We start from the raw sequence: 13,628 nt of genomic DNA on the forward strand, positions 1-13,628 counted from the left end.
CAAAGTTACTTGGATTAAAAAAATTCTGTTCAATGGTATCTTCGTGATACAAACTGACCTTCTCTTTATTTGACTTTTCGGTTTTATTTATTTCAGATTTCCAATTTAGTATCTTATCAGTAGAAAAGTTAACTATCATTCAGCCGCCTGAAGTAAATGGCTGAAATTCGGGGCATTAGAATCCAGCCTTCTCTTTTACTTAAAAGTAGGCAAAGACTCTTCATTGTTCCTGGGAGACAGTCTATTGGTGTGGCAGTACTATTTTCTTGACTGCTTTACCAGCAGTTCCTTTGGGAAAGAAAGATGATGTGGATATGTCTCCCAGTATTGTTCTGTACATTCGGTTTTTATATTTTCTCTGTGAATGGGCAGGATTCCTCCAGTTGCTCTGGTTTCCTCCCACAACTTAAAAATTTGCAAACATGAGAAAATCTGAAGAGCTGGGAAATCGATTGATGACAGAGATAAAGGGCTGGAGAAGGGAGAATCTGATAGGAGAGGACAGAAGGCTATGGAAGAAAGGAAAGGGGAAGGTGATGGGCAGGTAAGGAGACTTGGTGAGAGAGGGAAACTGGAGTGGTGAATGAGGGGACAATTACTGGAAGTTCAAGAAATCAAAGATTTGCAGGTTATGTTAATTGGATTCTGTAAATTACCTCATGTATGTAGATAGAATCTGGTGGGGAGGGGCAAAGTTTGCAGGGAACATGGGGAGAAGAGAATGGGATTAGTATGTAAATAGCATAAAATTACGCTTGATAATTGGTGTGGGCTAAAATGTATGTTTCTGTGTTGTATGACTCTACAATTACAGATTTTAGGAGTGTTAATTTTTGACATAAGCAATTGCCAGAGTAGATCAGATCCTTTGCAATGATCTAATTGAGCTTGTCCATGAATTAATCTAATAAACGCTGACTCTTCCAGCATTAGCAATAGTATTACCTCCAGAAGCTGTGGCACAGTTTGCCAATGTCAGGGTTCCAGATATCCTTTATGTAGAATATGAATAGTGAGGAGTGAATTCCAACTATAATGGGTTACATTAGAATGATTTAATTGCTTGCTCAGAAGCCATGATAAAGTGTGTATCACAAGAATTGGTTAGTCCTGAAATGGGTGACCTGTATTCTGATCCAAAAGGTTAGTGGCTATACTACCACCAATGTGAATATTCGCAATTACATGAGGTTATTGTTGAGAGTGACTGAAACTAATAGGTTGAACCGTTGAAGCAATATAAACTTTCTATTTTTGGGGCTTGCAGTACCAGTGGATGACTGGAAATATACTGGGGTGGAAAGTGATGAAGAAAATGAAGAAATGTTGACCCAGCGAATTTTGAAACAGGTTTGATTGTTAGCTTTTTTTTTTAAACACAAGGTAGGCATAATTTTTTATATAAATTCAAGGTAATTAGACTGGAGGACCATGGAATGCAAAATTGATTTTTTAATCCTCTGTTTTACTCTTTTTTTTAATCTACGTCATTGATGACCCATTCTTCTCAATTCCTATTAGCTCCTGGAAAATAAAGGGAGTAATTTCCTGATATATCCCATCACAAAATAATTTGTTTCTGAAGAAATCTCTCAAAATATCACAAAAGTTGCTAAGACCTGAGAAAGAAAACCAACCCTTGTTTTGTGCTGACAGATGTTGAGATGTTCACATTTGGGCTTCATTTAAGAATGACTGACAGGCCAATTTGTAACATGTAGTAATTTCAGAGTCTTGCCTCTTGTAATGCTCACCCAGATTCGTGAGGGTTCAAACCCTACTCCAATACGAGAACACATAATGTAATTCAGAAATGAGAGAGCATGTGGTCTCATTCAGATAAGTTAATAAACTGGAGCCCTGCAGACACGAAGGCATCCATGGCACAATGGAAGAACAGAGAAGTTCTTCTGGACTCTGTGGTTAACATTTGTCCCTCATTCAATTCCAAAAAGAAGCAGATCTTCTGGTCACTTACCTTGTTAATTGTTTGGGGGATTTTGCTGTTTACAGATTTAAATGAAATGTTTCTTAACTCACAATGGTGATGATGTTCCAACCACACTTGTGCAGTTTTTTCAAATGACTTAAGGGGCTATATGAATTAAGTTATGCTTTGTTAGAATTGAGATGGAGAAGTGTAAATATATTGGTATAAATTTTGAAAACACTCTCGTTTCCTAATCCCTTAGAAGCCTGTGTCCCATCTCCAACCTCCCTGAAGCCTCTCACCTTTCATGCAGTACTGATTTGGATTAAATTAGCATCAGCAAATTTGTAGTTGCTCTTGCTCAGTTTCTGCTTGAAACCTTTGAACAGCAAAATCACAACTAGTTCAGAAATGTAATAATATGAGGATAGGAACAATAGTCTAAATGTTGGTAAACTGTCAGCAGTGGTAAAATATATTCTCATTTCATTATCTATACATGCAGGTAAATGAAGAAATTGCCCTAGATCAAAGAAGTGGCTACAACATTCCTGTAGAGCAACCTAAGACAGTGCAGCCAATTCCTGTTGGGAGAAAGGTACTGTCTGCAATTGGAAATCAAACTAAACATCTTGTGTGGCGAATAAGCATTTAGATGTTGCCAGGATTCACAATGCTCACCTGGCTGTAGTTTTAATTATGTACTGCAACAGTATTTGATTCTCTATCTCCCCTTATTGATCTTCTTTCTCAACTCTTTCGCCGTTTTCTTTAGAGACAAATTAATCCAACAACTGTCTCATTCCTTAAAAGAGAGCCTTGACTCTGTAGGAGCATACTTATTTATTTATATCAGAAGTTTATTGGTTTATAAACACACTCAAGACACATTGAGGTAAAGGTGGTATTGAAGGAAGATTATACTTTCAAAAAGGAATGTGCCTGTACCTTTCTCCTCTCTTCCTTGGAAGTGCAGCTTGCAACCCGTTGTAAGCTTTTGATCGTCTTTTCTTGGGGGTAGTTTTAATGTACAACTTTATTAACTTTTTTTTTTCAAATTATTGACTAAAAGCAAATTTCTAATTGTATCTCCAGCAACGACATGTTTCGCCCAGTCCAGCTATGACTGAGACACCAGACAGTGATGATGAGCTGCCTTGGTGTTCCATCTGCAATAATGATGCTGTCCTCCGTTGCCATGACTGTGATGGGGACCTCTACTGTCACAGATGCTTTAGGTAAGTGCAGCTGGTAACTGCATGCTTTGAGGTCCAGTTGCTGAAAGCAGCTCAGAAGAATAAATGATTTGCGGCACTTTTACTCAAACTCTTTGTAACTGCGAATATTTTATGGTAATAAATAGTTCATGCTTTAACAGGTTTAAGAATTTTCAGGGGTCGGAATGATCCTAAACTTTCCACAGATGAACATGTCATTCAACTTTCATAATCTGTGCATGATACTTTACACCAATGTACATACAGTAGATTCTGGTTAATTGGGTCATCGGTTAATCTAGACTGCCACTTATTTGGGACAACTCTTAAAGAACAAAAACAAAATTGAGAAAATAGCTAAATTTCTTTCATTTATTTGGGACACTATGTTGCTTAATTGGGATAGGAAATTGCTTCCAAACAGTTTCTAACTAGTGTCAGTCGTGTGCTTTTGCATGCAAACGGTTTTTAAATGTGTCATTTCTCTGTGTTTGTGTTCAAAAAGCAGTGACGTTTCTTACTGATAGTTGGCAAGAAATAAGTGGTAAGACAATTCAAAACTGTTTCGCTCACTGCAATTTCAAGCATTGAGGCTTGGAGATGCTAGAAATGGCCAGGAATGAAAATGAAATGATTTCACTACTTCAGCAAGTTAGAAACTACGAAGAATTTGAATGTATCGACAATCATCTTTAATATTACAATGAAAATTAAGTTTTGGTGTATACAATCATCAAAAACATTGTATGAAGGCAGTTTATTGTCTGCACTCGGTGTCTGTGCTGGTTTTGTTCATTTACAGTCAATCAAAGAGTATAGCGGCGTATGCTGGATAAATTTTCCCCTTTTGATAACTATTAGGAACTAATACGGTTTTATAGTACTGTAGTGGTATTGGTAGTGGTCTAATTTGTTTTGTTTTCCATTTATATACATAGTTTGGTACTCAGTTAAATGGTAGTTTGTCGTTTTTTTGCCTTTTTAACTATTTCCATGAATCTTCGGCTAATTGGAGCAGACTTGTTAATTGGGCCAAAACGTATGTCTGCTATGTCCCAATTAACCAGACTCCATCGTATTGATATTATTATTGAGTCATGGATCCAGACAACATGGAAACAGGTCCTTAGCCCACCAAGTCTATGCTATCAACCACCTTTAACATTCATCCTGCAAAATCCTGTTTTTTCTTCTCTCTCTCCACATTCTCAACAACTCCTTCAAGATTTCATCACTCACCAGGAGGATTTTAGAAGTTACTTAATATGGGTCATAATCCAATGGAATTAATAAAGTAAAATAATTAATCATTTAAGGCTGCCTACATGAAAATATAGTATGACAACCAACTCAGTTTTAGAAAAGAAATCTGCTGTAATCTGCTCTTTGATTTTTCTAAGAAAATAACATTCCAAGTTATTACCATCCCATGGATTTGTCAAAGGCAGATCGTGCCTTACGAGCCTGATTGAAGTTTTTGAGGACGTGACTAAACACATTGATGAAGGTAGAGCTGTAGATGTAGTGTATATAGATTTCAGCAAGGCATTTGATAAGATACTGCATGCACAGCTTATTGAGAAAGTAAGGAGGCCTGGGATCCAAGGGGACATTGCTTTGTGGATCCATAATTGGCTTGCACACAAAAGGCAAAGTGTGGTTGTAGACAGGTCATATTTTGCATGGAGATCAGTGACCAGTGGTGTGCTTCAGGGATCCCTTCTCCATGATTTTTATAAATGACCTGGATGAGGAAGTGGAGGGATAAGTTAGTAAGTTTGCTGATGACACAAAGGTTAGGGGTGTTGTGGATAGTGTGGAGGGCTGTCAGAGGTTACAGCAGGGACATTAATAGGATGCAAAACTGGGCTGAGAAGTGGCAGATGGAGTTCAACCCAGATAAGTGTGAGGTCGTTCATTTTGGTAGGTCAAATATGGCAGAATATAGTATTAACAGTAAGGCTCTTGGCAGTGTGAAGAATCAGAGGGATCTTGGGGTCCGGGTCCATAGGACACTCAAAGCTGTTACGCAGGTTGACTCTGTGGTTAAGAAGGCATACGGTGTATTGGCCTTTATCAGTCGTGGGATTGAGTTCAAGAGCTGAGAGGTATCGTTACATAAAAGACCCTGGTCAGACTCCACTTGGAGTACTGTGTTCAGTTCTGGTCACCTCACTGCAGGAAGGATGTGGAAACTATAGAAAGGGTGCAGAGGAGATTTACAAGGATGTTGCCTGGATTGGGGAGCATGCCTTATGGGAATAGGTTGAGTGAACTTGGCTCTTTCTCCTTGGAGTGAAGGAGGATGAGAGGTGACCTGATAGAGGTGTATAAGATGATGAGAGACATTGATCGTGTGAATAGTCAGAGGCTTTTTCCCAGGGCTGAAATGGCTAACATGAGAGGTCACAGTTTTAAGGTGCTTGGAAGTAGGTACAGAGGAAATGTCAGGGGTAAGTTTTTACGCTGAGAGTGGTGAGTGCGTGGAATGGGCTGCCGGCGACAATGGTGGTTGAGGCGGATACAATAGGGTCTTTTGAGAGAATCCTGGACAGCTACATGGAGCTTAGAAAAATAGAGGGCTATGGGTAACCCGAGGTAATTTCTGAAGTAAGTACATGTTTGATACAACATTGTGGGCCGAAGGGCCTGTGTTGTGCTGTGGGTTTTCTATGTTCCAAGCGCTTGCTGGAAAAGCCAAAGATGTAACTTGCCTGATTTTTCAGAAAACACTGGATCTCAGAATTTTAGAGCAAAATTTACCAAAACTTTAGAAGTTGGCTTAGAATGGGGTGGGGCAAGTATAGAACTTATTCTCAGTGGATTGTTTTTTGGTTGGAGTGACTGGCTTAATGAGTATCCAGCCATCATGCAATTTTAATGCTTCTGCTGCAGCTTGTACATGGGAGGGGGGAGGAGGGCTATGGGGGCCTGATGTTTGGGGTTTTGTGGATGTCTGTGGAAAGTAGGAATTTCAGGTTGTATGCTGTATAAAACAATTGATAAAGTGAAGCACAATAAGTTATTTGAAATATTACAGGAAACTGTAGATCTAGATTCGAAAGACCTCCGCCTAATCAGAAATCTGTACTGGGAATAAACTGCCGCTGTAGGAATAGATGGAGAAGTGAGTCAGTTTATGAAAATCAAGAGAGGTGTTAGACAAGGGTGTGTTTTCTCCACTGATTTATTTATTGTATACAGTGAAACAATATTACAAAAAATAATAGACATCTTGGGAATCAAAGTTGGTGGTGAAAACATTAATAATTTCAGACATGCGGATGACACTGTGTTAATTGCAAGTATGGAGGAAGAACTACAAAACTTAATTGATATAGTTATTGAAGAAAGTGCAAAAATGGGTCTAGCTATCAACTGCAAAAAGAATGTATGGTGATATCCAAAAAAGAAGAGAATCCTATTTGCAGGCTGAGAATAAACAGGGAAGACAAAATAGGTACAGAACTTTTGCTACTTAGGAAGCTGGGTGACATCAGATGGCAGGTGCGACATGGACATCAAAAGAAGAATAGGGATGGCAAAAGATACCTTTATGAGAATGAAGAGTATACTGACCAACACTAAACTAGGCATGACAACCCGCCTCAGAGTACTGAAATGTTATGTTTATCCAGTTATGTTATATGGATCAGAATGTTGGACAATAAAGGAAACGAATTGAAGCAGTAGAGATGTGGTTTTTGAGGAGGATGCAAAGAATATCATGGACAAAACAAATATCTAACAAGGATGTCATGAGCAGAGCAAGCACAAAAAGAGAAATAATGTATGAGATCATGAAAAGGCAATGTAACTTCATTGGACATGTAATTAGGAAAGAGGAGTTAGAATGCACGGTAATTATGGGAAAGGTTGAAGGGAAGAAAGCAAGAGGAAGACAAAGACATGATGATGGAGACAGCAGCTAAAGAACTGGAAAAGAATACCAATGAATTGATCCACTTGACCTGAAACAGGAGTGTGTGAGCCATGGCAGCCAAAGCTTAAACTGGGCACAGCCCCTGATGATGATGGTACTGTATACATTCTCTGATATTAAATAGAACCATCTGAATCAACCATTTCTAATCAGTTCAAAATGAGCTTAGTTCAGAATTGCAGATGAGGCTTAATTATGGAATGGTTAGTTCTGATGGAGCAACTACGAAATAACCTGATCACATTTTAAGCTATTAAGAACTTCAAAGCTGAAATTGAGCCCATAACATTAATTACTGTGTGCAAGCGGTGAATTGGGGATCAGGCCAATGAATATTAAAAGCATAGGAATACCAGAGATGGTGAAAACAACATTATGGGGTAGTACATCAACACAGTTATTAGAGCAGCTGCCTCACAGTACCAGACACCTAGGTTCATTGCTGATTTTAGATGCTGTACTCTTGGGAGTGTGCACATTCTTCCTGTGACTGCATGGATCTCTACCAGGGAGTGCCAGTTTCCTCGCACATCTCAAGGTATGGGGGTTTAGTAGCTTAATTGGCAACTATAAACTGATCCTACGGTGCAGCTGAGTGGTAGAGTTGATGAGAAAGTGGAGAGAATAAATGACAAAGGATTAATATGGAGTTAGTATAAATACTGTACATGGTTGATGGTTGGCATGGTCTGAGATCAAAATGCTTGTTTTCCAAGATGTATCTCGGTGTCACTGACTATGTGATAGAGTGATAACCGTTTTGTCACGATTTCACCCAAAATTACCCTTAACATGAAGACTATTTTGAATCATGTTGTGCTTAGGTTACTTGAATAATTAAATTTGCCTTGCAATTGTGACTTTTTATTGTTTTTGTTTATCTATTCAAGGGAGTTTAAGAGTTACTTCTGTAGATACAGAGCTGTTACTAATTCATAGTTTAATACATTTAATGCATTCACCAGGTGATAGTCCAAATTGTTCATTGCTTTAAAGCAATTACTAACTACATTTTGTTTTACTGTGGGCTTATCTGGACCTTAAGTATGTTTTAAAAAAAACAAAAAAAGACCATGCAAAATTATAATAGCTAAAATTTACTGGCAAAAGGTGTGGTTATGAAGATAAACATTTTGTGGTGACAACAGTAGAAAGTTTTCACTCGAAGGCACTGTGTGTGGTCTGCACTTCATTCTTTAACTATGTTCAGACATTAGGAGTTTGCAAAGCAAATTTGCAAAGAATCTGATTTCTACAAAGCAATGCAAATTTACAGCCTGATTTGATGTTGAGTCGGGAGTTCCAGCATATAGACACAGTGCTTATGAAGGAACAGTGATATATGTCAAAGTTGGCATGTTTTCATCTGAACAAAAATGGTACAGGAAATTTAGTAAAAAGAATTCAAATTATCAAGAGAGACAATAGAATGGATCAAAACAAACTGGTGTCATTTAATGAAGGGTATAGAATGAAATGGCAAATGCTGTAGATTAATAGATTTAGAGTAGAAAGAAGAAAACTGTTCTCCATAGCTTTGTATTGAGCCGGCTGCTGGTGTAATGGCAGCCGCACTGGAATTTGAGGCGAGTAGTCCTGGGTTTGAATCCGACTGGCTCCTTGCATGCTCTCTATCTGTGCTGTGTTGAGCATCGAGCTAGTAACTCGGCCTCATAAAAAGCAGACAAAAATGCTAAAGAAATGGCAAGATTGCTGCCCGATGCGCCACAAGGCAGAGAAAGGAACAACAATTGCATTGTAAGGTTGCAGCAAGTATTAGGATGCTACTTTCTTAAGACAGGTTGGGTAGATGATAGAGAGGGGGCATAAAAGGATATAGGATGAGAACTACTCATCATTTGGAGGCTGAACAGACTGGTTTCATGTTGTAATTTGCATCCCATTCTTTACAACTTCACTCATATTTTAACGGCTGTATTGAAATTGAAGTGCTATACTCCACAGACTTTGAAAGATAACTGGGTTGTGCATTTTGAGTAGTCTTTAGTATGTTAATACAGAGGATTCCGGTTAATTGGGCCACTGGTTAATCGGGGCAGCTGTTTATTTGAGACCACATGCCACTTAATTGGGCCAGGAGACTATTGCCGAATAGTTTCTAACTAGCATCAGTCGTGTGCACTTGCGTGGATGTTAGACACTACACGTGCTTACAGCAATCAGTTGGTGTCAGTTGCGTGTGTTTGTGTTTTTAAAAAAAAACAGTGATTTTTGTCTCTGATAGTTGGTGAGAAATAAGCAGAAAGACCATTAGGAACTGGTTTGCTCAATACGGTTCAAGCATTTACATTTAGAAATGCCAGAAACAGCTGCGAGTAAAAATGAATAGATTCTACTACTTCAGCAACTTGTGAAGAATTTGAAGGTGTCTTTTTGAATGTTAAAATGAAAAGAAAGATTTGCAATTGTCTGAAGGATTGTCCATTATCTGTACTCAGTGTCTGTCCTGATTTTGTTCATTTACAGTCAATCAAAAGAACATGGCAGATGAATTCCTCCATTGATAACTATTAGGAAATAATACAGAATTTTGTAGTACTGTAGTGGTATTGGGAGTGCCTAAATTTGTTCTGTGATTTACTTAAATACATTATTTGTTACTCAGTTAAACAGTAGTTTGTCTTTTTTATACCTTTTAACTATTTCCATGAAACTTTGGCTTATTGGGGCAGCCACTTAATTGGGCCAAAATTTACTGGTTCCAGTGTGTCCGAATAAAGGGAATCGTCTGTATAAGGCACCCTATCATCTAAAACAGATTGTTTTCACACCTTTGTCGATCTTGCCTCGGCTTTAAAAACAATAAATGTCTAAAGAATTCTTTCTTTAATTTGCCCCCATAGGGAAGGACATGACAAGTTTGAGCGGAAAGAACACAGAACATCCAAGTACAGTCAACCAATGAAGAAGAAATAATAAGGGATCCACACACACAGCCTTTCACAATCTGACACTAAGGAAATTGGTCATGACATCAGCAATTCCACAGAACTCTTATCTAATTAACAAGTGCTATAGGAAAAGCTATATTGATTCTCATTCATGCAAAGACTTTCTGTTATTACAAGGCTGTTCAGTGTTGTAACAGCAGCTCCTATGCATTATAAGGTGTGGTCACTACATTATCCACCGCAGGGAGCACCTGCTTTAAAAACTTTGCATATTAAGGGATTAGAGAAGTTGCATTTTCAAACACTACAAGTTAACTTTGAATTTGTCTAACACAGAAATAAAAAGTCTATAAAATGGGATGTAAATTATTATTTCCTCTAATTTCATATTTAATTGGATGTTTATTCTGAATTATTATTTATCTCACTTGTGTTAAGATTTTTACTGCTATGCTGTCGGTATTTCATTTCAGCAGTTCTGTAGGAGCAGTTTGTTCTGCTTTCAGACTGTTTTGGTTTGAGCTGAGATAAGGAGCTCTGCTGTTCATCTTCGGAATGTGCTGTCAGCCAGTCAGGATGGTGGAATTGGGAGAATGTTGTAGAGAACGCTGAGCAGAAGTTTTTGTGAGGGACACTGGTGTGGGTTGAGGTCTTTGTTGGCGGGAGTTGGGAGCAGACAAGAGGGAGGATGGCTGAGGAATCTGTTCATGTTGCACAAGGTGCTTTGTGCAGACAAATGCTTCAAACAGGAAGGACCAATACTCCTGTGGGAGAGCCCGTTTGTTTGACATGGATTTCGAGTGACATTCGGAAGATGCATTGTGTACATTGAAAACAATGGCTTCTGGAAGATTTCAGCTCCACCATGCATTTATGACTGTTTAAATACAATGGGCCCCTTTTGTGTTTTTTCAAAATTTCCTTTAATAGCTGGTTGCTTACGTTAACATTCTTAAATATGCTTCTTTATAAATCTATGCAGTGTATGATCTGTTATTTCTTGCCGATGGGCAATTGCCAGGCCAGTAAATTACACAACATTCACACAATCCGGGATTTGGGTGAGTGAGACATCTCAACCTCACGGATTTGGCGGGACCAAAGTCGTATATACCCTTGACGTACGAAGTCCAAGGAAGGTGGGTTTCTCACCGCAGAGTCCAGTGGCTGTTAACGAGGGGCTAACGAGTCGCATTTCCAGAGACACCCAGTAAAAAGGGATTTCAATTGTATCATCCATTGAAACAGATTATAATGTATTTCCAAACAAACTGTAACAATATCCTGATATTGATAAGTGATTAGGGTGTTTTTTTCCTGAAGCTATGATCCTTTTTTTTAAATCATCACAGCATCCTAGGGATCTCTGTGTCCGTCAGTTCTCAGCTTCTGTCAGCATCAATGTCATCACCAACTATCAAGGTAAGCAAGAAGATGCCTCTCCGATTTCCTTGATGCCTGGCTTGTGAGGATGTGTTTGAGTCCCAGGCGATGTCTCCTTCCCGCAGTTGTGGCAAAAATCAGCAGTGTGATCACCCCAGTCTTGATCCTATCACTTGGATGAACTTCTGTCCTCTCATTGAATATTTTGTGAAACTGGAGATGTTCTTTGAATGCTGATTGTTCAGGTCCAAACCCATGATATGTTTTGTCACTGCTCATGGCAAACTTGTGATACTGTTGAGTAAAGAATGTTCCCAGTAAAACCACATATTAAAGAAAAACACCCCTAACTACTATTTCAAGACATTTCTAAATTAAATGTAGCTTCTCTATTAAGTATTAGATGATAATGGAATGTTGTTTCTGTCTTGGCATCTGCTGTATTCAATTTATTTCTTTTGCTAAACATAATTTAGTCTTGAAATTTTGCTCCATGTTTTCATTAATTATTTTAAGAGTCATGGTTGTCCCTGTCAAGATCAATATTTATTACCCACTGCTTATTGTGAGAAGGTGGCGGTGAGTCATCTGGAACTGCAACAGTCTTTCTGGTGAAGATGCTTTCATAGTGCTGAGGGGATTCCAGGATTTAGACCCTAGCAACAGCGGCAGAAGGGTCATACACTTCCATGTTAGGATGGTGTGAGACTTGGAGGAGAATGTGCAGAGATAGTGTTCTCATGCCTCTTGACTGTGGTGGGGAGTTTGTGAGGTTCTAATAGAACTGCCAAAGCAGTACATATTGTATATGGTACATCTTGTGCAGTGGTGGCAGGATATCTGAAATGAGTTGTTGGCCTTGATGCTTTCAAACTTGCTTAATGTAGTTGGAACAGCACCAATCCAGATGGATTGAGAGTATCCCATCACAACCTGCTTTGTGCCTTATAGTTATCGGAAAGGCTTTGACCTGCTCCTGTTTTCACAGAGTTTGTGATTAGTCCTAGTAAGTTTCTAGTCAGTGATGTTCCTGGGTTATTTACACTGAGTCAGGGTAATGGTAATGCCATTAAAACTGGAAGTTTAAGGGACGAGCCTCTCTGCCAGCACACTATTTTTGTGCAATAAGCGTCTCTCTAACTTGAAACTCTCATGCACAAAAATGCTGTGCTTTCCCCCATCTACCAACTTTCTCCATTGTCCTTTAGAGTTTTCTATTTCATGGTTGAATGGTCTAGAGTTATGCTGTTGCATAAAACTATAGGATTTGTTTGCTTACCAGTGAGTTATTTGATTAAGTTCTGTCCAACCTATTTTACAAGAGCAACTGATTCCTCCACATGTAGTCACTACTAGTACCTCAGATGCATCATTTAACTAGTCACAGGAACATCTCATCTGAACCTTCTGGGCCTTCTGGTCTTCTCAAAAAACAGAAAAGTGTGTCTGTAGCTTGTATACTTTTCTGTTCCTTGGCATTGGTGTTTCCATAACAGGCCATGATGCAACCAGTTAGGATACTTTCCACTGTGCATCTATAAAGTTTGTCCAAGTTTAAGATAACATGCCAAATCTATGTAAAGTTCTAAGAAATTAGAGGCACTATCATGCCGCCTTTGTGATGACACTTTAGTGCTGGTCCCAGGCCACATCCTCTGATATGAACGGACTGGTGGACCTCCAGCTTCCTCCGATGGTCAATTATCAGCTTTTTGTTTTGCTGACATTGAGTGAGAGGAGGTTGTTTGGGCACCATTCAACCACACTTTCAATCTTCCTCCTACATGGTGATTCATCACTACCTTTGATTTGGGCAACAACTGTGGTGCCATCTCAGGACTAGCTTTACCTGGGACCAAAGCAGGATGATGCAAGAAGTTGGTGGTCCAGTGGAAATGAGTTTAGCATACTTTATTTCAGTGAACATGTCAGTATGTTTTTGAAATGCATGGTAGTTACTGGTGCTCTTAGTGATTGCCTAAAAATGACATATATCTCAGTTTGTCATCCACTACCTCCAGATTATGAGTCCAGAATGTAATTATGAAATAGAAATTCTGCTCAAGTATAAAACCAGAACTGAATCCAACCACTGTTAACCCGAACCAAGCCTGAGCCAGGGGCATTATGATATGTTCCCACATACTATATCAACTGCTCTGATGCTATTGGCCATAGAATCACAACTGCATAAACACACAAGATATACTGACTGTACCCAGGCTTGCTGTCATGGAAAAAAA

General features: G+C 38.9%; 1 protein-coding gene across 1 annotated transcript in view; it reads left to right on the plus strand.

Annotated features, from left to right (window-relative positions):
• zfyve19 (zinc finger, FYVE domain containing 19) overlaps positions 1-12,485 on the plus strand; it is a 49,973-nt gene extending 37,488 nt beyond the window's left edge. The window contains exons 8-11 of the mRNA XM_063053197.1: positions 1,268-1,350; positions 2,436-2,528; positions 3,026-3,168; positions 9,955-12,485. Of these exons, the coding sequence (XP_062909267.1) occupies positions 1,268-1,350; positions 2,436-2,528; positions 3,026-3,168; positions 9,955-10,027 (392 nt within the window). The 3' untranslated portion in view covers positions 10,028-12,485. The remainder of the gene's footprint in view (positions 1-1,267; positions 1,351-2,435; positions 2,529-3,025; positions 3,169-9,954) is intronic.
• Positions 12,486-13,628: the final 1,143 nt, after the last annotated feature.

The sequence above is a fragment of the Mobula hypostoma genome, chromosome 1 (assembly GCF_963921235.1).
Source record: "Mobula hypostoma chromosome 1, sMobHyp1.1, whole genome shotgun sequence".
Lineage (NCBI taxonomy): Eukaryota > Metazoa > Chordata > Chondrichthyes > Myliobatiformes > Myliobatidae > Mobula > Mobula hypostoma.